The sequence below is a fragment of the Cherax quadricarinatus genome, chromosome 18 (assembly GCF_038502225.1).
Source record: "Cherax quadricarinatus isolate ZL_2023a chromosome 18, ASM3850222v1, whole genome shotgun sequence".
Lineage (NCBI taxonomy): Eukaryota > Metazoa > Arthropoda > Malacostraca > Decapoda > Parastacidae > Cherax > Cherax quadricarinatus.
This window is the reverse complement of record NC_091309.1, coordinates 34,401,206-34,427,676: the sequence shown is the minus strand read 5'-3', so window position 1 is coordinate 34,427,676 and position 26,471 is coordinate 34,401,206. Positions and strand designations below refer to the sequence as shown.

General features: G+C 40.2%; 1 protein-coding gene across 1 annotated transcript in view; it reads right to left on the bottom strand.

Moving 5' to 3' along the window:
- LOC128689238 (F-BAR domain only protein 2) overlaps positions 1-26,471 on the bottom strand; it is a 528,956-nt gene that overhangs the window by 457,892 nt on the left and 44,593 nt on the right. The window contains 3 exon segments of the mRNA XM_070086397.1: positions 638-1,153; positions 8,773-8,968; positions 16,653-16,808. Of these exon segments, the coding sequence (XP_069942498.1) occupies positions 638-1,153; positions 8,773-8,968; positions 16,653-16,808 (868 nt within the window).

Below are 26,471 nucleotides of genomic sequence, written 5' to 3'. Positions count from 1 at the left end.
TGTCAAGGAAGAATGAAGAACAAGAGGGTGTGTGATAACAGCATACAAAATACTGTACTTTGCAACATACAAAAATAAACCATATGGCCACAGGGATATAAAAAATATTTCAACATAAGAGTGGCCAATATGTACAATGAACTGACCAATGATGCAGCGGAAGTGGACTCCACACAGGGGTTAAAATCAGATATGATGGAGCTATTCCACACCAGTCAGTTAAAACATTAAGAGGCATGACAAACAAGAGCTGGCTCCCTCCTCACCTTCCCCTGCAGATTTAAATATGTAATTACAATTGGTAATTACATATAATCACACCCACCCACCAGCACACAACACACATGTTGCACACATGTGCCAAAAAAAATCATCCTAGCATACAGAGCAGATGTTTGCAGTGCAGGTTCTTTTTAACAGCATCCTGAGTACGAGAAAGACAATCATGAGATGAAAGAGGGATGTCTTTCATACTTGTACCTACTACCTTCTTAATCATACTATTCTCAACAGATTAAAAATATATATATGTATATATAGATGAACAGCTAGAGAAATAACATGAAATAATATCATATAAAGTGAAACATGTTGCCACAGAGCCTGTAACATAAGAACACAATGACCAACCACATACCAGCATAGGAAGTGGATGCCACAAACAGGTTGAGCAGAGAGGTGGTGCGACGGGATGGTTTGTTGTTGCTCGTGCCACACATGTTGCTGCCTTTAGTGGTGCTAGTGTTCACTGTAGCAGCAGCAGTTTGGATTTCAGAACAGATGGAATCCTGAGTAAAAGTGGGAGTGGTTTTGGTGCTAGTGATGGAGGAGGAAGAAGTGACACTGACCCCACTGCTGTTAATCCCACTCCCTATTCGACTACCAGAACCTGCTGTGGTAGTTGAAGGAGATCGTAAAGTAACCCTGGACATAGAAAACACTGAAGCACGTTCACGTAATAACTTTTTACCACCTTCCTTCCTACTAGGCTTTGTCACACCCACAGTACCTCCAGCTAAGACGCTACCGGTGGAGCTACCCCCGCCACCTCCACCATCTTCCGCAGACGATTTGGACTGATCAGCTGGTTCAGGAGACTGTTGCCCTGATACTGCTGAGCCTAATGAGCCTGCATCCTCAAACACCATTGCATCTGAAGAAAAGACAAATGAACATAAAAATTATATTTTACAACCAAGGAAGAAAAAGACAAAACATTTCAGATAGTCTAAAACTATTCCAAACTGATGCCAGTGGACCAACAAAACATGATAAAAGAAGTTGGCCTCTTAGAAGAAAGAGGTCATGCTTTCTAGACTAAGATGAATGAGACAAACTTCAGAGTTTACCAGTGCATGAGGCATAAAAGTAGGCGAGGATATAATTTTGCTGAGATGGACAGGATTAAGACAGAAATAGTAAAAGCAGGTGAGGATATAATTTTGGAGTAGTTGGTGCATTTGTTCATTTTTTATTATTATTATTATTAACACATTGACCATTTCCCACCAAGGCAGGGTGGCCCAAAAAAGAAAAACTTTCATCATCCATTCCATCACTGTCTTGCAAGAGGCATGCCTACACTACAGTTATAAAACTGCAACTTATCCACACCCCTCCTTCAGAGTGCAGACACTGTACTTCCTATCTCCAGGACTCAAGTCCGGCCTGCCAGTTCCCCTGAATCCCTTCATAAATGTTACCGTGCTTACACTCCAACAGCACGTCAAGTCCTAAAAACCATTTGTCTCCATTCGCTCCTGTCTAACATGCTCACACACAAAACCTCCTTTACCCCCTCCCTCCAACCTTCCCTAGGCCAACCCCTACCCCACCTTCCCTCCGCTACAGATTTGTATACAGTGGACCCCCGCATAACGATCACCTCCGAATGCGACCAATTATGTAAGTGTATTTATGTAAGTGCGTTTGTACGTGTATGTTTGGGGGTCTGAAATGGACTAATCTACTTCACAATATTCCTTATGGGAACAAATTCGGTCAGTACTGGCACCTGAACATACTTCTGGATTGAAAAAATATCGTTAACCGGGGGTCCACTGTACTCTCAAAGTCATTCTATTTTGTTCCATCCTCCCTACATGTCCAAACCATCTCAATAACCCCTCCTCAGCCCTCTGAATAATACTTTTGGTAATCCCACACCACCTAATCTCCAAACTCCCCAAACCACAGATTCTCTGCATTATATTCACACCACATTACCCTCAGACATGACATCTTCACTGCCTCCAGCCTTCTCCTTGTTGCAACATTCACAACCCATGCTTCACATCCATACCAGAGCGTTCGTATAACTATACTCTCGCACATTCCCCTCTTTTCTTTCACTGATAAAGTTCTTTCTCTCCACAGACTCCTCAGTGCACCACTCGCCTTTTTCCCCTCGTCAATTCTATGATTCACCTCATCCTTCATAGACCCATCTGCTGACACATCCACTCCCAAATATCTGAACACATTCACCTCCTCCATACTCTCTCCCTCCAATCTGATATCCAATCTTACATTACCCAATTTTTTTTGTTATCCTCATCACCTTACTCTTTCCTATATTTACTTTTAACTTCCTTCTTTTACATACCCTACCAATCTCATCAACCAACCTCTGCAACCTCTCTTCAGAATCTCCCAAAAGCACACTGTCATCAGCAAAGAGCAACTGACAACTCCCACTTTGTGTTAGATTCTTTATCTTTTAACCCCACACCTCTTGCCAAGACCTGAGCATTCACTTCAATTACTACTCCATCTATAAATATACATACTCTAACCTGATGTTGCACATGTGTCTCAGTTTTCATCTTGTCGGTATTGTATACCATTCTCGTACATTGCTCTTTTCTGTCATGTTAGAGGTCACAGTCATACTATTAACTAGTTCCCTGCTAAAACTGTCTACCTTTCTTCTAACCTTCATAGATGCCATCATGTTGAAGCTTTCCTTACACATAACATTAATAACATGAACTTTAGTCCTGGTTTTGTCTCTGTGATGCCCTCCTCTCTCACCTGTTCTTATGGAGCAACACCACTATAACTTATACTATTTCTTCACTAACACTACACTCTCTGCCCTTAGTATATCCTTATTTTTCCACTACTGTGATTTACTTATTTCCACACACTACCACTTCTGCACTACTACTACTACTCTCTCCTCCCATTCTACCTCTCCTTTCCCTCACCCCCCCCCCCTCTCATTTTTATTCTGTTCTCCTTCCTTCCTCATTTCAGTGTGGCTGTTAATGGTCCAGTTTGGACAGAAATGCTGCAGTAAGTTTGTCTGCTAAGTGCAGGTTATTTATGTATCTTCCAAATCTGGACACAAAACTTGTTGCATTCGGAAACACTACTAGGGGGAAAGAACAAGGTGCCCTCTCCCCACTGATGGTTCTTGGCTCTGCAGTCTCCTTTGTTCTTCCACAAGCCAGAGATTGACACCATAAGTTCCAATAATATTACATAAACACACAAGTATTACACAGCTAACCATGTAAAAAAAAAAAAGTCCTCAGGATTAACAGGAACACATCAGTACTGAACTATGATGCCAAATTCTTAAGTTAACTCTACACTGACATCAGTGCACTATTACAGTCAATACATAGAACGATATTGATGTTGACCAAAATACAAATAGAGCACATCTGTGGGACTGTACAAAAATAATGCAAGTTGCCCATTAACCCTTTCAGGGTCAACAGGTCCTCTCCCAGACTCGTTCTCAGGGTCAAGAAATCCCCCCCCCCAAAAAAAAATTACTTTTTCTTATGAAAAGATAGTTTTTTTTTTCTGAACAATATAGGCTAAACAATTTTTTTTGCCATCAATACTTACCGAGATATGGGGGCGTGAAGTTGACAGAAAATGAGCCACATGTGGCATCATCTCCGACTGCTGGTCACCCGGTATTTTCTTATTTTCTTTTATTCTACTTTTTTCTATTATTTTTTAATTATTTTCTTTCAAGTAACTTTTATGGCCTGTGAGACCAGTATGAGCACTATTTTGTAAGTTTTCTCTTTATTTACTACACAATAACTGCACAAACACTGTTGTCACTGCATTGTTTACAAAGCTTATTTACGCAAACGAACGATATAAAATATTGTTTATTACTATTTTTCTATATTTATATACACATATACAGTCACAGGGAATGTTTCTAGAAGTTCTGCAGCCTGTGGAACTCTTTGAAACATGGTGTCATGCACAGTGGTGTTTTACACTCCTCACACATAAAACGAGTGTCTCTGCATTGTTGTGGGCGTTTTTTTGTATGTGCACAGATGTAACACCTCTTCTGAGCCTTTTTCTTGAAAGCAGTAGCAGGCAGTTGTATTAGGAAGTGATCACCATACTTCAGATGAGAAAGTAGTTGTTGATAATTTAGTGGGCAGTTTTCTATTGCAATTGTTGTTCCTTGGTACTTGAATACTATTTGTCTGATGACAGACAAACAAAATTCTCCATATGGTGGTTTGTTTCTGGTCCTCATCTTATACATATTATAAGCATTGAGCATGGAAATGTCCAGAAGATGAAAAAAGTTTTATGTATCACTGATAACTCTTGCAAACACAATCAGCAAACCCAATCTGCATGTCACATTTGTCCATTGAACGCATATTGGAGGTGTAATCAATCACAGCTGCAGGTTTTAGAATGGGTTCATTGGTCTCTCTATTCTGCCTGCCAGTGTTCGTCATTTCGCTAGGGTGAACTGATGACAACAGTGTGACATCTCGTTTGTCATGCCACTGAAATGCCATGATGTCATTGGCAGCAAACGCCTGCACCTCACCTCTACGAGTGCCAGCGTCAAACCTGGGCATATGTTTACGATTTGCACGCACTGTGCCACACACATCTGTCATGTTCACTCGCAAAGCATCACTGAGTGAGGGGCTTGTGTACCAGTTATCAGTGTATAATATATGCCCCTTACCAAGATATAGTTCCATCATTGTTCTAACCACATCACCAGAGATGCTCAATAACTTCCTGGTATTTTGCAATGTATAAGCTCCAGTGTACACAATAATATCCGATACAAGACCACTGTAGCAGTCACAAAGCACAAATAACTTTATACCAAAGTGTTTCCTCTTGCTTGGTATGTACTGCTTGAATGAGTCTTCCTTTGAACAGAATCAAAGACTCATCAATAACAAGCTTCCTGAAGGGATAAAAATACATATTGAATTTCTCTTTCAGACACACAAACGCATTCCTAATCTTATATAACCTGTCGTTTCTGTCAGGTCTGGTTTTGTCTGAGAAGTGTAGTATACATAATAGTAGCACAAATCAATTCGCTCGCATTATATCACTAAATCCTGGGGTTGCAATCAGGCGGTATGTTGACCAGTATGATTTGACACTGTGCTTATACACATGTGGCATAGCTTTACTGTGGCAAAGAAGAGATACATCTCAGCCACAGTTGTCTCCTTCCACTGGTGTAGGTGTGATTTTGGTGAAGGCACTCTGTTTGCCATGGTGTAGAATTTGTGTTGATAAAGCCACTGGATGGCGAAACGTCTACAATAAAGATACCCAGATGTTGCACATGTGTCTTAATCTCATCTTGCCATGGTGTAATCGAAGTATGTGTTGCTTTCCCTGACAATAATTTCCATCAGGGGTTCATCAAAGAATAACTCGAAACATTCCAGTTCAGTGGCATTGTTCCCAAGTGTACAAGATGGCCGTATTCCACTTTGACTTTCATCAAACTGATGGGGATTGGGAACAAAATTGCCAGCTTCCTGCCAATCCCAGGTGCAGTCTGCTGGTGGGTACTGGATACTGACAGGTGGTTGTGGAGGCTGGTATGGTGGGTGAGTGGGGGATGGTGGCCTTTGTTGTAGATCAGCTGAGGCAGTGGCGTGGGTGGCAGCACGACCCACTGCTGGTGCCTCACGGCCGGCATCACCACTACCATCACCATGCACATTTTCCATCCCAACTGCAACACTATCATCTTCATTTTCACTATCAGTTCCTGTTGTACAGCCATGGGATGTACTCCGAGATGTACTCCTTCCCCTTGGAATAGCATATGGCACACTACCAGAGCACATATACCGTTTATATACTGACGCTTCACTGGAGAATATTCCACTTCACTATTGCTACTGGAACTATTTTCAAGAGCTTGAAGTTCATATTCACTATCACTATCATCACCAATGCTCACATCTGAGTCCGGGATATGGGAAAATAGGAGTTTCCTCTTTCATTCTGGTACAACTGAACGTGAACAAGATGGCCCAGCAGCAGAGGTGGAAGGCTGAGGGTCGTCTGGGTTTTCCTCACTATTACCGGTATTATAGTCATTAGTTTCAGTCACAACCTCATCAAAACCTTGAAACTCATCTTCACTGGCACTTCCATCTCTATTAGAACTGTCACTGGGGAACAAAAGTGTCCCAATTTGCCGAGGAGTGAGGAGTTTCTAACCACAAGGCATGGTGAGCAAGGTGCACTAAAATGGCATTCACACAATGCGCCGCTGGGTCCCAGATTATTTTTTATACCGCTCACACCGACCACACACACCCATTCCCTCACATCTTGGCCTCCCAGCCTTTTCCCGCTTGATTTGAAGGCGCTAGAATTTACGCGTACTAGTACGTCAATAACCCTGGCGCGTAAGCCGTACTGGTACGCTGGAAACCCTGAAAGGGTTAAGGTGCCACAACATGCCAGCAACTGTACTTCTGGATACCTCACACCATACGGCATCAAGATCTCTTCATGCAACACAAGTTCTAAGTTGAAAGTTGAATGTTACAGTTAAAAAGAACCTAAATTCCCATTTGGTCTCAAGCAACCATCATTTTTACTTAAGCAATGTAATCTTATGAAATTTTAGGTAAAAGGAAGTTGCATTATACTCTTACTGATTTGTCTATGTTCAATAAATTAAGATAACATAAAGAACATAAAGTAGTAGGTTGGTAGACAGCAACCACCCAGGGAGGTACTACCGTCCTGCCAAGTGAGTGTAAAACGAAGCCTGTGATTGTTTTACATGATGGTAGGATTGCTGATGTCTTTTGTCTGTCTCATAAATATGCAAGATTACAGGCATGTCTTGCTACTTCTACTTACACTTAGGTCACACTACACATACATGTACACATTTATTTATACACACTCATCTGAGTTTTCTTTGATTTTATCTTAATAGTTCTTGGTCTTATTAATTTTCCTTTTATATCCATGGGGAAGTGGAATAAGAATCTTTCCTCCGTAAGCCATGCGTGTTGTAAAAGTCAACTAAAATGCCGGGAACAATGGGCTAGTAACCCCTTTTCCTGTAAAGATTACTAAAAAGAATAAGAAGAAGAAAATTGTCAAAGTGGGAAGTCTGAATGTGCGTGGATGTTGTGCAGATGATAAGAAAGAGATGATTGTGGATGTTATGAATGAGAAGAAGCTGGATGTCCTGGCATTGTTCATTCTGGACCTTATTTTGAAATTGTCGTATTTTTTAATTTTCGTGAAATTGGCCAAATTGCAAATTTCTGACCATGTTATTGGGTAGTTGAAATCGGTAAATGGGCAGTTTCTTGTACTCAATCGATAGAAAAAATAGAGTTCTGAAGAAATAGTTATGAGTTTGGTTGACTGGAATAACGGAATTAGCCGAAAATAGGGCTGAAAGTGGGCGAAATTGCCGATTTTTAAATATCGCCGAAGTCGCTAACTTCGCGAGAGCGTAATTCCGTCAGTTTTCCATCAAATTTCGTTTTTTTGGTGTCTTTACAATCGGGAAAAGATTCTCTATCATTTCATAAGAAAAAATAATTTTTTTTTTTTTCGAATATTTTGCGACACCAGAAGCAACTTCAGGATTTGGCCCTTCGACAGTCAAAGGGTTAAGATAACATAAAGAACACTAAGGAAAGCATTTTATATAACTGTTCTTACTACTTTTATACAAGTACAGTACAGTGCTATTTCAATAATAATTTGTGGAAAATATACTTTCCTCAATTTATAGTATGATAAACTTTTTTACTAATGTCAGTACTCTAGGAGTATAAAACTAAACAATGGTTGCAGTGTATATTATATATTGACAGAATATACCTTTTTGTTTTTTTCAATACACTGGCCATCTCCCCCCACTGAGGCAGGGTGACCAAAAAAAAAAAAAAAAAAAAAAAAAAAAAAAAAAAAAAAAAACTCTTTCACCATCATTCCCACTATCACTGTTTGAAGAGGTGCACAAACATGACAGTTTATGTCTCTCTCTAAACAGCAAATATCCCAAACCCCTCCTTTACAGTGCAGGCATTGTACTTCTCACCTCCAGGACTCAAGTCCGACTAACCGCTTTCCCTGAATCCCTTCACAAAATATTTGCCTGCTCACAATCCAACAGCTTGTCAAGTCCCAAAAACCATTTGTCTCCACTCAATCCTATCTATAATCTGGGATCAAAGAATTATTCATATACCACGGGACATTTGCATACTTGGAAAAATGAGATTACCATTCAAAAAAGACTGACTATGATGATTATAAAACTGAAACTGGAGAAAGGTGCAAAGTAAAAAAAAAATTTGAACTAATACCAGTACACCTATCACCATCTTCCTGTATCAACTATTATTAACCATTTAGGTATTACGTGATCTTTATGTGCCTTTCATTAAATATTTATCCCCTTTCCTTTAATTTATGACTGCTATCACTGGAAAAGTACAGTACATTAAAATGTAATTAACTTACTAGGCTTCTCAAGGCCGGTGTGCTTGGAGAGTGCAAACTGGTCAAGGAGTTTCTCGACAGAGAACTGAGAATACTGGTTAAGAAGATCACGATGAATTTGTCCCATGGCTTCATGATTACTCTGCAGCACACTTATGTAGGTTTGTACAAACTGCAGCATCTGTGCCAAGTGTGTCTCCTCTACAGTTTGAAATTTCTGAAAAATGAGGCAATTCTCTTAAAGTTATCTGTTGTTAGTTCAAGCACACTGCCCTGACTGAGATAGTTCAGGCCCACTGCCCAACCTGAGATAGTTCAGGCACACTGCCCAACCTGAGATAGTTCAGGCACACTGCCCAACCTGAGATAGTTCAGGCACACTGCCCCACCTGAGATAGTTCAGGCACACTGCCCCACCTGAGATAGTTCAGGCACACTGCCCCACCTGAGATAGTTCAGGCACACTGCCCCACCTGAGATAGTTCAGGCACACTGCCCCACCTGAGATAGTTCAGGCACACTGCCCCACCTGAGAGAGTTCAGGCACACTGCCCCACCTGAGATAGTCCAGGCACACTGCTTCATCTGAGACAGAGCCTTTTCACTTACAATGGAAATACAGTACAGTTTCCTTATAAAGCACTTCTATGTAATATGATTTTTTCTTGTAAATTTGATTGAAAGAGTGCATCTAAAATTAAACAGAATGTATTCTACAAGCCTTTCCATGTGCTATTTGATTTTGGATGTACATAGCTCTTCAATTGTATTTACAAAAAATTGCACTCAATGTCTGATATTTCAAAATATGGGCTATTAAGAAACAAAGAAAAGTATTAACACAGTGGTTGTTTCCCACTGAGGCAGGGTGACCCGAAAAAGAAGAAAAACTTTCATCATCAGTGTCCTGCCAGAGGCGTGCCTAAACTACAAAGAATATATCTACTGAATGTTAACATAAGTTTTCAGATTTACCTTACATCTTACATGTTTATGAAAAAGGAAAGAGAACTTTAGTAATCTTTAATGAGCACAAAATATTTAACAGGTTAGCTGCACACTCATGCATGAGGATAGAGTACTGTATTACTCTGGATGGTTGTTGTCTACCAGCCTACTACCTATACACAAATAACCCACACATGGGAGAAAGAAAATTAACACGATGTTTGTCTGACTTGGACCATTAACCCTTTGACTGTCGCAACCCCCAATCCTGAGGTGTCTCCTGGTGTCGCAAAATTTAAAAAAAAAAAAAAATTATTTTTTCTTATGAAATGATAGAGAATCTTTTCCCGATTGTAATGACACCAAAAAAACGAAATTTGATGGAAAACTGACGGAATTATGCTCTCGCGAAGGTGGCGACCTCGGCGCTGTTTACAAATCGGCGAATTCGCCCACTTTGAGCCCTATTTTCGGCTAATTCCATTGTTCCAGTCGCCCAAACTCATAGCTATTTCTTTAGAACTCCATTTTTTCTATCGATTGAGTACAAGAAACTGCCCATTTACCGATTTCAACTACCTAATAATGTGGTCAGAAATTTGCAATTTGGCCAATTTCATGAAAATTAAAAAATATGACAATTTCAAAATAAGGTCCAGAATGAACAATGCAGACATTCCTGGCTCTAAAATAACATTTTCTTTGCTCATCAGTCATGTCTCCAGGCCCCTCTGATATTACTCTTGCTTTCTATTTTGAATTTTTATTCAAACAAAAAATAGAAGACTTACTATTATGCAGACTACTGCAATACTGTAATAATTGCATAAATAACATCAACCCATTCATGACTGCATATTAGAACGGCTAGTTGGACATTTATTGGACAATGGCATCATTTGTTTACTTTTGAACATTGGCAAAAATCAAACATTTCCCCTACTCTGAGCTCCATTTCTAGGTTCTTTTTATAGTAAAATCAATCAAAATCACCTCTATTTCTATAATATGTTTTCCATTCTATCAAATGAGACAAAGAAAACGAGAATACAACCATAAATACTATACGAAAATAGACCACAAAGTCTGCATTTTAATTAAAAAAACAGTCAGTTTTTTTTTTTTCTCATTATGCACTGCATGCTCCAGGATTTTTTTTATATGGTGCACACTGACCACACAGACCCATTCTCTCACATGTGGGCCTACCAGCTTTCTCCTGCTTGATTTGAAGCCGCTAGAATTTATGAGTATATATACGTCAAACACGGTACCTCGTAAGACGTATATATACGGCCGCGACAGTCAAAGGGTTAACTAGTCACTAGTTAGTGGTCAAAGTCAAGCTGAGAAGTCGTCATGAGTTTCTTTCTCCTATGTGCTGGTTATTTGTGCATTGTTCCAGTCACGGTCTGGTGCCTTATTTTCTCTACTACCTATGCCATAAGAAAGCCTTCAAAACTCAAACATAATCAAGAATCTCTATGCTACTATTTTTCACACTTATGGTAATGTATGAAGAGCAAATGTAACTAAGTCTCTCTCAGTGAGAATAACTGCAGGGGCTATTTGCACACCCTTTATCCAGTTAAGTACATATCTGTCCTACTACAACTAATATCATGAGACAGCATTACCCTACATGCAAAATAAAAATCAACATCTAAACCACTAGTATTCACAGCCTCGCCCTGCTCCCTCTTCCTATCTTGTAGGAAAAATTAAAATGAAGACAATAAGAAAATTTAATACACAGTAACTAAAACTATTAAGAACTTAAAAAACACTGCAATTATTATTAACAATAATAATAAGAATTAATAACAGATGGGACATGCCAAAATTTTTGCCAATACATCAATACCATCAAAATTAACCACTTCCAATTGATACTGGTGCCAATACTGACACAATCAAAATTAGCCAATACTCACCAATACTGTTGCTCAACTATATTTTACCACTGAAACCATCAAAATTATCCAATTCCCACCAATACTGATGCAATCAAAATCAACCGAATACCACTGATATTAATACTGATACTTTGGGACTTCCCTAATAATAATAGTAACAGGTGGTAAATTACTAAATGCTGTTAACAGTTTTTATAAGGACAGTGAGGCTCAGGTTAGGGAATGTAGGAGGGAGATTATTTTCCAGTAAAAGTAAGTTTTAGACAAGAATGTGTGATGTAACCAAGATTGTCTAACATATTTATAGACGGAATTATAAAACAGGTGAATGCTAGGGTGTTGGGGAGAGGCATGGAATTAAAATATGTAGACTAACATAAAATGGAAGTTATCACAGCTGCTTTTTGCTGATGATGCTGTGCTTCTGGGAGTTCCCAAAAAGTTTTAAAGGTTGGTGGACAAATTTGGGAGGGTGTGTAAAAGGATATTAACCCTTAAACTGTCCAAAGGTAGATCAACGTTCACATGCATACCGCTCTGAATATTTTGGGGAAAAATAATTTTTTTTTTTTTTTGTTTAAAATGAACAGCACATTTTTCCCGGCATCCCAGAATTTTGTCATACTGAGCACACTGAGTGCACAGACTCATTCTCTCATGTCTAGGCAACTCAGGCTTATTGTGTCAATGTTGAAAGCACGTAAAATAAAACGTAGATCTACAATTAGAGCGCTACGCACGTAAGTGCTGATCTATGTTTGGACAGTTTAACCCATAAACGGTCCCAACGTATACATTCACTACCCCAGTGCCCTGAATATTTTGAAAAAAAAAAAAAATCATTTTTTAAATAAAAATAAAGAGCACGTTTTTCTAAGTGTTATAGGATTAAAATAAAAAAATTAGGGTCAGTACTTACTGAGATATGAGGCTGCAAAGTTGGCACTTAATGCTCACCTGACAGCAACATCGAGTCCTGCCGCTTGCAGAAGTGTTGCCGATATACCATTATTCTTATTTTTGTATTATTTTAAATAATTTTTATGTTCTGATAATTACAATTTATTGTAGTTCTTGTCATTTCATAACCAATCTTTGTTCTGACACTAATATTAGGTACTGAAATTGTACTCAAATTGTCACAAACCAATTAATAGGTGGACATTTACACCTGCCTTGGTCATTTACTATTGTCTAGGAATATATACAACGCATTTATACGTCCCAGCAATGCTCTGGATACATGGGAGTATAGAAAAAGAAGAAGAAGAAAAAGGAGGAGGAGGAAGAAGGAAGTAGGAGGAGGAAGGAGGAGAAAGAAGTTCCCTTGAAGTAATGTGTAAGACAAGTGTTTAGTGACAAGCATCCGGGAGGGCAGTGATGAGATATGAGATGACATTTGATGGGCGCCAGCAAGGGTGCAGAGATAAGGGATGACATTTGATGAGCTTGTATTTCTGATTATCTGTCTCTCTGTCTTAATTTCTGTCTGCCTGTCTCTTCCCATCTCTCTGCTTTTCTCTCTGTCTGTCTCAGAGAGAGCCACTGTGAACCAACAGGTATTCTCATGCATTATATCTACAAGCAGAGTATAGCACTTCGGATTTTTTAGGTTATCCTAGGTAATTTACACTATGTATAATTGTATTTGTGTGTACCTGTGAGACAGACGACAAGAGACAGATAGACAGATAGATACAGACAGACAGAGATAGACAAATAGACAGACAGACAGACCCTAAACTTGGGGTTAACATCAATTTCCTCTTAAAAAGGGAGTGTTAACTCCTTCAGGGTCCAAGGCCCAAATCTGAAGTGGTGCCCCAGTGTCCAAGAATTTAAAAAAAAAAAATTTGTTATTTTTTCTTATGAAATGGTAGAAAATCTTTTTGTGAAGGTAATAAAACAAAAAGTACGAAATTTGATGGAAAATTGACGAAATTATGCTCTCGCGAATTTTCATGTGTCAGCGATATTTACGAATCTGCGATTTTGCCAACTTTGACTCCCAGTTTAGGCCAATTACATTATTCCAGTCAACCAAATTCTTAGCTATTTCACTAGTGTTACTTCTATTCTATCGATTGAGCACAAGAAATCGCCAAGTCAACTGTTTCAACTACAAAATAAAGTGATCAGAAATTGTTAATTTGGCCAATTTAACACAAAGTTCAAAATATTCCAATTTCAAAATGGGGTCCAGAATAAACAATGTAGGTATTCCTGGAACTAAACTAACGTTTCCTCTGTTCATTAGTTATGTTTTGAGGCTTTACAAATAAATTCCATTTTGATTTTTTATTCACATAATGAATTTTTATTCACACCAAAAAATAGAAGATTTGCTGTTATGCAATACTGTAATAAGTGTATAAATATCATCACCATATTTGTGAATGTATATTAGACCCACCAGCTGGCGTGTATTAGATGTGTGAGGTCGTTTGTTTACTCTTGAATATCGGCAAAAATTTAACATTTCCGCTACTTTGAGCTCAGTTTCAAGCCATTTCCAGTGCTAAAACCAATCAAAATCATTCTATTTCTGTAATATGTCTTCCATTCTATCAAATGAGACCAAGAAATCGCAAATAGAACTATAAAAAACATACGAAAAAACACTGCAAAGTCGCTGTTTTAATCAAAAATCATGATTTCAGTTTTTTTTCTCTCATTATACACAGTGTGCTGCAGGATCTGTTTTATGTGGTGCACACATACCACACAGATGTATTCTCTCATATCTAGGCCCAAATGTACCACTCACAGTTTATCAGAGTGAGCTGAGCTCATGACGTAGATCTACGGTTTGGACCCTGAACGTAAAGCCGTAGATCTACGGGACGGACCCTGAAAGGGTTAATATGACATTACATCAGTGAATCCTTGGTGTTTGCTGCGCTGTTTGCTCTAGCTGGCATTCAATATAACTGGCGCTCCCACAAGGTACTAAGTGGTCCCAGATTTTAATATGGTGCACACTGAGTGTTAAGACCCATTCTGTGTTGACCATGCATCTCAGGCCAATTGTGCCAAATTTGGAGGCAGGCAAAATAAAACGTATATATACATTTGGGACGCTAGTGGTAAGAACGTATATATATGTTTGGACCGTTTACGGGTTATGGGTTAAAAGTGAACACAGGAAAGAGAAAGGTGTTAAGGGTAACAGATGAGATAGGTAATGAAAGATTGGATATCAGACTGGAAGGAGGGAGTATGGAGGAAGTGAATGTGTTCAGATATTTGGGAGTAGATTTGTCAGCAGATGGGCATATGAAACACGAGGTGAGCCATAGAACTGACGAAGGGAAAAAGGTCGGCAGTGTACTGAGGTATCTGTGGAGACAAAGAACGTTATCCATGGAGACAAGAGGGGAATGTATAGTGGTACCAACATTCTAATAAGGGTGTGAGGCATGGGTTGTGAATGTTGCAGCGAGGAGGAGGATGGAGGCAGTGGAGGTCAGAGGTGATGTGTAGTGTAAATATTATGCAATTAATTCATAGCTTGGAGATTAGGAGAATGTGCAGGGTTACTAAAAGTATTATACAGAGGGTTGAGGAGGGGTTGTTGAGGTGGTCTGGACATTCAGAGAGGATGGAGCAAAATATGAGAACTTGGAGGGTGTATAAATCTACAGTGGAGGGAAGGAAGGGTAGGGAGTTGCCCTAGGAAAAAGGAGGGAGGGGAGGTAAAGGTTTTGTACACAATTGGCCTGAACATCCAGCAGGCATGTGAAAGCATGTTAGATGCGAGTGGAGGCAAGTAGTTTTTATGATGACGTGCAGTTGGAGTGTAAGCAAGGCAACAGTTATGATGGGATTCAGGGAAACCAGTTACCTGGACTTGAGTTGTGGAGGTGGGAAATACAGTGCCTGCACTCTGAAGGTGGGGTGTAGATAAGTTGCAGTTTTTGAATTGTAGTATTGGCATGCCTCTGGTAAGACAGTGATGGAGTGAATGATGATGAAAGTGTTTTTTCTCTTTTGGGTAACCCTGCCTCAGTGAGAAATGACCAATGAGTTTAAAAATTTCAGATATAAAGTAGAAGTTGCCACAGCTACTCTTTGTTGATGGCAAGGTGCCTTTAAGAAATTTGGAAAAGACATTACAGATATTGGAGAAGTTAGGGAAAATGAACAATGAAAGAAGAGCAGATGAAGAGAGTAAAGAAGTCAAGAAATATGGAGGAAGTAGTAGTGTTTAGGTCTCTAGGAGTGGACGTGAAGGCAGATGGTTGTATGAAAGACAAGATAAATTATATAATAGATGAGGGAGGAAAACAGTAGGTAGGTGGGGTATGGAAGAATCTACTAAGCGAAAGGTTTGTTAATGAATGCAAAAAAGAAAAACGTATGTGAATGCTCTAAAGCTGCACAAAAACTTTTGCACTGATGTCAGGCATGGTCTCTGAGTACTGCAGAAAGCAGAAAAAAAACTGGAAGAATTGGAAGTATCATGTCTGAGAGCAATGTGTGGTGTGAATATTATGGAAAGACTAAGGAGTAAAGATACTCAAAGACAACGTGGCATAATGAAAAGTATAAGTCAGGGAGCAAAGAAAGGGTCATTAAGATGTTTCTGTCCTTCAGAAGAATGGTGCATATAGGTTGTTCAAGAGGGTTTATAAATCTGGGGTGATAGGAATCATAGTGGATGCCCCTAGAAAAGATTGGAAGGTGAGTGCATAGGAGGCTTTAAGAGGAAAGGGAATATGTTAGCTCAGGGTGTAAGAAAGTGGATTTAGAAAATTGACATGCAGTTAGTGTAAGCATAACATCTATGAATAGGTTCTGGGGAAACTAGTTAACAAGACTTAAGTTCTGGAAATGCAAAGTACTTTGCTGCAACTTCAAGCATGGGTGGCGATGTTATGGTCTCGTAATCATTCTGGAAATGTGGTTAGGAAATGAGGGATGATTAATGTATTTTCCTTTTTTAAGTAACTTTTTTTTTTAGTGGAAAGCAGTTTCATGCGTTTAAAAAAAGTAAATTGTAAATGTAATGTATAATAAAAAAAAATGTTTACTTACCACGCAAGAAGTGGTCATTCTTTTTTCAAACTCTTCACGGATATTGTTGTACTTTTCCACAAGAGAACGATACTCATCATGAGCTTTCCGTAACTTGGCTTCAGCTTTTTCCAATTCCTTTGGGGATGCACCATCTCTCCGCACCTTTTCTAGGTCCTAGAAGCAGTTATGAATGCAAAGATAATCCAAAATCAAATATTATGACTTTGTACTACGAAATTTTGACAATTTTTGTGGCTTAGCCAAAATGAAAATAAAATCAAATATTTTACTGCTCACACTATAACACCTTGAGCTTAGCTCTGCTCCACAGCTACAAACAAATCAATGGCTATTAAAGTAGAGAACATGCAATTTTTTTTTTTCAACAAGTCGGCCGTCTCCCACTAAGGCAGGGTGACCCAAAAAAGAAAGAAAATCCTCAAAAAGAAAATACTTTCATCATTCAACACTTTCACCTCACACATAATCACTGTTTTTGCAGAGGTGCTCAGAATACAACAGTTTAGAAGCATATACATATAAAGATATACAACATATCCTTCCAAACTGCCAATATCCCAAACCCCTCCTTTAAAGTGCAGGCATTGTATTTCCCATTTCCAGTACTCAAGTCCGGCTATATAAAAATAACCGGTTTCCCTGAATCCCTTCACTAAATATTACCCTGCTCACATTCCAACAACTCGTCATATCCCAAATACCATTCGTCTCCCTTCACTCCTAACACACTCACACACGCTTGCTGGAAGTCCAAGCCCCTCGCCCACAAAACCTCCTTTACCCCCTCCCTCCAGCCTTTTCGAGGATGACCCCTGCCCCGCCTTCCTTCCCCTACAGATTTATACACTCTCCATGTCATTCTACTTTGATCCATTCTCTCTAAACGACCAAACCACCTCAACAACCCCTCTTCAGCCCTCTGACTAATACTTTTATTAACTCCACACCTCCTAATTTCCACACTCTTTATTTTCTGCATAATATTCACACCACACATTGCCCTTAGACAGGACATCTCTAACCCCCTCCTCGCTGCTGCATTCACAACCCAAGCTTCACACCCATATAAGAGTGTTGGTACTACTATACTTTCATACATTCCCTTCTTTGCCTCCAAAGATAACATTATTTTGTCTCCATATACAGTGGACCCCCGCATAACGATATTAATCCGTTCATGAGAGCTCATTGTTATGCGAAATTATCGTTATGCGAATGAATTTTCCCCATAAGAAATAATGGAAATCAAATTAATCCGTGCAAGACACCCAAAAGTACGAAAAAAAAAATTTTACCACATGAAATATACATTTTCCTACACACAAAGAGAAGGATACATGCACAATAGTAGAGTAGTACATGCACAGTATATATTGTGCATGTACTACTCTACTAAATGAAGAATAAATGACACTTACCTTTATTGAAGATGCAGCAATGACTGATGAGACACTGTGTCCTGGGAGTGCCTTTTCCTCCTGAGTACTATAGGTCCTGTTTGGCATTTTCTTCCAGAACAGGCCTTATCACACTGTGTATGTCACTATGATTCTTAAATCTCTCAAACCAAGCTTTGCTGGCTTTAAATTCACCAATATGAGCACTAGTTCCAGGCGTTTTTTTCCTGTTCACCTGGGTGTTAGCCGACTGGTGTGGGTTGCATCCTTGGAGACAAGATTAAGGACCCCAATGGAAATAAGTTAGACAGTCTTCGATGACACACTTTTTTGGGTTATCCTGGGTGGCTAACCCTCTGGGGTTAATTGTTTCTTGGTATTCTCAATAAGCCACACCAACAACGGTGCTACAGCAGCAGCAGCAGCAGCAGCAGCAGCTGACAGTGCTACAGCAGCAGCAGACGATGCTACAGCAGCAGCAGACGGTACTACAGCAGCAGCAGCAGCAGACAGTACTACAGCAGCAGCAGCAGCAGCAGCTGACGGTGGTACAGCAGCAGCAGCAGCAGCAGCAGCTGACAGTGCTACAGCAGCAGCAGACAATGCTACAGCAGCAGCAGACGGTACTACAACAGCAGCAGCAGCAGCTGACGGTGGTACAGCAGCAGCAGCAGCTGACGGTGGTACAGCAGCAACAGCAGCAGCAGCAGCTGACAGTGCTACAGCAGCAGCTGACAGTGCAGCAGCAGCAGCTGACAGTGCTACAGCAGCAGCAGACGATGCTACAGCAGCAGCAGACGGTACTACAGCAGCAGCAGCAGCAGCAGCAGACGGTACTACAACAGCAGCAGCAGCAGCAGATGACGGTGGTGCAGCAGCTGACAGTGCTACAGCAGCAGCAGCAGCAGCAGTTGACCATGGTACCACAGTATTTCGATAATATTTCTCACCCTTTTTACCACAGGGTTGGCACTAGAAGCTTTCTTGGGGCCCATGGTCACTTATTTTGCAGATAAAATCACCAAAAACACTGTAATAATACGAAATGTTACGATTGTATGCTTGGATGTTACCGCGGAGGCTGGCTTGTAAACAATGCCACCGGCGGAACATGTGAGGCTGGCTCAGGCCTCACATAGACGTGTCTCGGACGAACAGCGTTGAGCGGGTTTTTTAGCGGTATGCGAGGCAAAATCTTAGCGATAAAATGTATCGGTATGCGGATTTAACGTTATGTAAGGCCAACGATATGCGGGGGTCCACTGAATACCTCAATGCACCACTCACCTCTTTTCCTTCATCAGTTCTATGATTAACCTCATCCTTCATAAATCCATCCACTGACACGTCAACTCCCAAATACAGAGGACCCTCACATACTGTTGGCATTACATAATGTTAAATCCTCATACCGATACATTTTATCGCTAAAATTTTACCTCGCATACCGCTAAAAAACTCGCTCGACGCTATTCGTCCGAGACGCGTCTAATGTGCGGCCTGAGCCAGCCTCACATGTTCCGCCGGTGGCATTGTTTACCAGCCAGCCTCCGCGGTAACATCCAAGCATACAATCGGAACATTTCGTATTATTACAGAGTTTTTGGTGATTTTATCTGCAAAAATAAGTGACCATGGGCCCCAAGAAAGCTTCTAGTGCCAACCCTACAGGAATAAGGGTGAGAATTACTATAGAGATGAAGAAAGAGATCATTGCTAAGTATGAAAGTGGAGTACGTGTCTCCGAGCTGGCCAGGTAGTATAGTAAACCCCAATCAACCATTGCTACTATTGTGTCCAAGAAAACGGCAATCAAGGAAGCTGTTCTTGCCAAAGGTGCAACTTTGTTTTCGAAACAGAGATCGCAAGTGATAGAAGATGTTGAGAGACTCTTATTGGAGTGGATAAATGAAAAACAGATAGCAGGAAATAGCATCTCTCAAGTGATCATAAGTGAAAAGGGTACGAAGTTGCATGAGGATTTAATTAGAAAAATGCCTGCAACTAGTGATGATGCGAGTGAATTTAAGGCCAGCAAAGGTTGGTTTCAGAGATTTAAGAAGCGTAATGGCATACATAGTGTGATAAGGCATGGTGAGGCTGCCAGTTCGGACCACAAAGCAGCTGAAAAATATGTGCAGGAATTCAAGTAGTACATAAACAGTGAAGGACTGAAACCTGAACAAGTGTTTAATTGTGACGAAACAGGCCTGTTTTGGAAGAAAATGCCAAGCAGGACCTACATTACTCAGGAGGAAAAGGCACTCCCAGGACATAAGCCTATGAAAGACAGGCTTACTCTTCTCATGTGTTCCAATGCTAGTGGTGATTGCAAAGCGAAGCCTTTATTAGTGTATCACTCTGAAACTCCCAGAGCATTCAGGCAAAAGAATATCCTCAAGGCTAATTTGTGTGTGCTGTGGAGGGCAAACAGTAAGCTATGGGTCACTAGGGACTTTTTCTATGACTGGTTACACCAAGCATTTGCCCCCAATGTGAAAAATTACCTAACTGAAAAGAAATTAGACCTTAAGTGCCTCCTGGTGTTAGACAATGCCCCTGGTCATCCTACAGACTTGGCAGAGCGACTTTCTGGGGACATGAGCTTCATTAAGGTCAAGTTTTTGCCTCCTAATACCACTCCTCTCCTGCAGCCCATGGAACAGCAGGTTATTGCAAACTTCATATGTACACAAAAGCTATGTTTGAAAGGTGCTTTGTAGTGACCTCAGAAACTCAATTGACTCTAAGAGAGTTTTGGAGAGCACTTTAATATCCTCAATTGTGTAAACCTTATAGGTAAGGCTTGGGAGGGAGTGACTAAGAGGACCTTGAACTCTGCTTGGAAGAAACTGTGGCCAGAATGTGTAGACCAAAGGGATTTTGAAGGGTTTCAGGCTAACCCTTAGAGGAGTATGCCAGTTGAGGAATCCATTGTGGCATTGGGAAAGTCCTTGGGGTTGGAGGTTAGTGGGGATGATGTGGAAGAGTTGGTGGAGGAGGACAATGAAGAACTAACCACTGATGAGCTGCTAGATCGTCTTCATCAGCATGAGGCCACACCTGAGGAAACTGCTTCGGAGGAGGGGAGAGAGAAACTGAAGAAGTTGCCTACTTCAAAGATTAAGAAAATCTGTGCAATGTGGCTTAAAGTGCAAACTTTTATGGATGAAAATCACCCTCAGACAGCTGTTGCAAGCTGTGCTGGTGACTATTACACTGACAATGTTGTGAACCACTTTAGGAAAGTCAAAAAGGAACGAGACGTACAGACCTCTATGGACAGATATGTTGTGCGACAGAAGTCCAGTGACTCTGAAGCTGGTCCTAGTGGCATTAAAAGAAGAAGGGAAGTAACCCCGGAAAAGGACTCGACACCTCAAGTCCTAATGGAAGGGGATTCCCCTTCTAAACACTAAGACCATCAACACTCTCCCCTCCTCCCATCCTATCAATCATCACCAGATCTTCAATAAAGGTAAGTGTCATGTAACTGTGCATGTCTTCTTCAGTTTGTGTGTATTAAAATTAATATTTCATGTGGTAAAAAAATTTTTTTTCATACTTTTGGGTGTCAGGAACGGATTAATTTGATTTCCATTATTTCTTATGGGGAAAATTCATTCGCATAACGATAATTTCACATAACATTGAGCTCTCAGGAACGGACTACTAGCGCTATGAGAGGGTCCACTGTATCTGAAAACATTCACTTCTTCCATACTCCTCTTCCCCAATTTGATATCCAATTTTTCTTTATCTAAATCATTTGATACCCTCATCACCATACTCTTTCCTATGTTCACTTTCAACTTTCTATCTTTACACACACTCCCAAATTCGTCTACTAATCTTTGCAAATCTTCTTTCAACACACCGGCCGTATCCCACCGAGGTGGGGTGGCCCAAAAGGAGAAACGAAAGTTTCTCCTTTTACATTTAGTAATATATACAGGAGAAGAGGTTACTAGCCCCTTGCTCCCGGCATTTTAGTCGCCTCTTACAACACGCATGGCTTACGGAGGAAGAATTCTGTTCCACTTCCCCATGGAGGTAAAAGGAAATAAACAAGAACTAGAAAGAAAATAGAAGAAAACCCAAAGGGGTGTGTATATATATGTTTGTACATGTATGTGTAGTGTGACCTAAGTGTAAGTAGAAGTAGCAAGACGTATCTGAAATCTTGCATGTGTATGAGACAGAATAAAAAGACACCAGCAATCCTACCATCGTGTAAAACAATTACAGGCTTCCATTTTACACTCACTTGGCAGGACGGTAGTACCTCCCTGGGCGGTTGCTGTCTACCAACCTACTACCTACAACCTTTGCAAATATCTAGTATATTTCAACACCAGCTTCTTCCCAATTTTTCATCCACGTGGGATTTACCTTTTCAAGGTTTAGTGCTTATGATGCTTCTAATAAAACAAAGCTCTACCTGCATGTGCCCCAGCATGGAAACAAACCAATACAAAGCAGACAGTTTCTAAACTGAGCAGCATTAATCCTCTAATGTATGAAGATCAGCACATTAATGCTTATTGCATTCCAATCACAAAGATGCATAATGAGACAAAATACCTTTCTTGAAAAGTGGTAGTTATACACAGCACTGGTATTGTAAGTTTTAACATTGGAGGAATAAAGAACAAAAAGCAAATCAGAAGGAATAATGGAATAATAACTAAATTATCTACAGAGAAAATAAATAAATTATGACAGAGTGGATAGGGGAGCAATGTGGCAGATGTTGCAAGTGTATGGAATAGGTAATAAGCTACTAAATGCTGTAAAGAGTTTTTATGAGGATAGTGAGGTTATAGGTAACACACATTTTAAGAGAAAGAGGATAAATAAGTATACCAGATATGATGTAGGGCAAAATGACAGTAGTTTGCTGGACTACATATTGGTAGATAAAAGACTGTTGGGTAGACTTCAGGATGTACATGTTTATAGAGATAAGATTTTCTTTGGATTTTTCACCCCAGAGGGTTAGCCACCCAGGATAACCCAAGAAAGTCTGTGCATCATCGAGGACTGTCTAACTTATTTCCATTGGGGTCCCTAATCTTGTCCCCCAGGATGCGACCCACACCAGTCGACTAACACCCAGGTACCTACTTGCTGCTAGGTAAAGAGGACAACAGGCGTAAGGAAACGCATCGAAATGTTTTCATGATGGAATTATGACAGAAATGTTAAAAGCAGGGGGGGATATAGTGTTGGAGTGGTTGGAATTTTTGTTTAATAAATGTATGAAAGAGGGGAAGGTACCTAGGGATTGGTAGAGAGCATGTATAGTCCTTTTATATAAAGGGAAGGGGGACAAAAGAGACTGTAAAAATTATAGAGGAATAAGTTTACTGAGTATACCAGGAAAAGTGTACGGAAGGGTTATAATTGGAACAATTAGAGGTAAGACAGAACGTAGGATTGCGGATGAGCAAGGAGGTTTCAGAGTGGGTAGGGGATGTGTAGATCAAGTGTTTACATTGAGGCATATATGTGAACAGTATTTAGATAAAGGTAGGGAAGTTTTTATTGCGTTTATGGATTTAGAAAAGGCATATGATAGAGTGGATAGGGGAGCAATGTGGCAGATGTTGCAAGTATATGGAATAGGTGGTAAGTTACTAAATGCTGTAAAGAGTTTTTATGAGGATAGTGAGGCTCAGGTTAAGGTGTGTAGAAGAGGGGGAGAATACTTCCCAGTAAAAGTAGGTCTTAGACAGGGATTGTAATGTCACCATGCTTGTTTAATATATTTATAGATGGAATTGTAAAAGAAGTAAATGCAAGGGTGTTCGGGAGAGGGGTGGGATAAAATTATGGGGAATCAATTGACAGTTGCTTTTTGTTGATGATACTGTGCTCATGGGAAATTCTAAAGAAAAATTGCAAAGGTTAGTGGATGAGTTTGGGAGTGTGTGTAAAGGTAGAAAGTTGAAAGTGAACATAGAAAAGAGTCAGGTTATGAAGGTATCAAATAATTTAGATAAAGAAAAATTGGATATCAAATTGGGGAGGAGGAGTATGGAAGAAGTGAATGTTTTCAGATACTTGGGAGTTGATGTGTCGGCGGATGGATTTATGAAGGATGAGGTTAATCATAGAATTGATGAGGGAAAAAAGGTGAGTGGTGCACTGAGGTATATGTGAAGACAAAAAAACGTTATCTATGGAGGCAAAGAAGGGAATGTATGAAAGTATAGAAGTACCAACACTCTTAAATGGGTGTGAAGCTTGGGTTGTGAATGCAGCAGCGAGGAGGCGGTTGGAGGCAGTGGAGATGTCCTGTCTAAGGGCAATGTGTGGTGTAAATATTATGCAGAAAATTCGGAGTGTGGAAATTAGGAGAAGATGTGGAGTTAATAAAAGTATTAGTCAGAAAGCTGAGAGGGGTTGTTGAGGTGGTTTGGTCATTTAGAGAGAATGGATCAAAGTAGAATGACATGGAGAGCGTATAAATCTGTAGGGAAAGGAAGGAGGGGTAGAGGTCGTCCTCAAAAAGGTTGGAGGGAGGGGGTGGATGGAGTGAATGGAGACGAATGGTATTTGGGGCCTGATGATCTGTTGGAGTGTGAGCAGGGTAATATTTAGTGAAGGGATTCAGGGAAACTGGTTATTTTTATATAGCCGGAATTGAGTACTGGAAATGGGAAGTACAATGCCTGCACTCTAAAGGAGGGATTCGGGATATTAGCAGTTTGGAGGGATATGTTGTGTATCTTTAGAGGTATATGCTTCTAAGCTGTTGTGTTCTGAGCACCTCTGCAAAAACAGTGATTATGTGTGAGGTGAAAGTGTTGAATGATGATGAAAGTAGTTTCTTTTTGGGGATTTTCTTTCTTTTTTGGGTCACCCTGCCTCGGTGGGAGATGGCCAACTTGTTAAAAAAAAAAAATGTATATATATATAGATGGATTAGTAAGAGAAGTGAATGCTCGGGTGTTGGCAAGAGGTGTGGGGTTAAAAGATAAAGAATCTAACACAAGTGGGAGTTGTCACAGTTGCTCTTTGCTGATGACACTGTGCTTTTGGGAGAGACTGAAGAGAAGTTACAGAGGTTGGTTGACGAGTTTGGTAGGGTATGTAAAAGAAGGAAGTTAAAAGTGAATATAGAAAACAGTAAAGTGATGAGGATAACAAAAAAATTAGTTAATGGAAGATTGGATATCAGATTGGAGGGAGAGAGTATGAAGGAGGTGAATGTGTTCAGATATTTGGGAGTGGACGTGTCAGCAGATGGGTGTATGAAGGATGAGGTGAATCATAGAACTATCGAGGGGAAAAAGGTGAGTGGTGCACTGAGGAGTCTGTGGAGAGAAAGAGCTTTATCCATGAAAGCAAAGATGGGAATGTATGAGAGTGTGTTTATACCAACGCTCTTGTATGGGTGTGAGGCATGGGTTGTGAATGTTGCAACAAGGAGAAAGCTGGAGGCAGTGGAGATGTCATGTCTGAGGGCAATGTGTGGTGAGAACATAATGCAGAGAATCCGTAGTTTGGAGATTGGGAGGAAGTGTGGGATTACCAAAAGTATTATTCAGAGGGCTGCAGAGGGGTTATTGAGATGGTTTGGACATGTAGAGAGGATGGAACGAAATAGAATGACTTCAAGAGTATATAAATCTACCAGCAAGCGAGCGTGAGCGTGTTAGACAGGAGCAATTGGTTTTTAGGACTCGACATGCTGTTGGATTGTAAGCAAGGTAACATTGACAAAGGGATTTGGGAAAACTGGCAGGCCGGACATGAATCCTGGAGATGGGAAGTACAGTGCCTGCACTCTGAAGAAGGGGTGTTAATGTTGCAGTTTTAAAACTGTAGTGGAAGCACACCTCTGGCAAGACAGTGAAGGAGTAAATGATGATTAAAGTTGTTTTTTTCGGCCCACCCTGCCTTGGTGGGAAACAGCCAGTGTGTTAATAAAAAAAAAAGAAAAAAAAAATAGTTAGGTTCAGGTTAGGGTGTGTAGGAGAGAGGGAGACTACTTCCTGGTAAAAGTAGGTCTTAGACAGGGATGTGTAATGTCACCATGGTTGTTTAATATATTTATAGATGAGGTTGTAAAAGAAGTAAATGCTAGGGTGTTGCAGAGAGGGGTGGGATTAAATTATGGGGAATCAAATACAAAATGGGAGTCGACACAGTTACTTTTTGCTGATGATACTGTGCTTATGGGAGATTCTAAAGAACAGTTGCAAAAGTTAGTGGATGAGTTTGTGAGGGTGTGTAAAGGTAGAAAGTTGAAATTGAACATAGATAAGAGAAAGGTGATGAGAGTATCAAACGAATTAGATAAAAAAAAACTGGATATCACACTGGAGAGAGGGAGAATGGAAGAAGTGAATGTTTTCAAATATTTGGGAGTTGACGTGTCGGCGGATGGATTTTTGAAGGATGAGGTTAA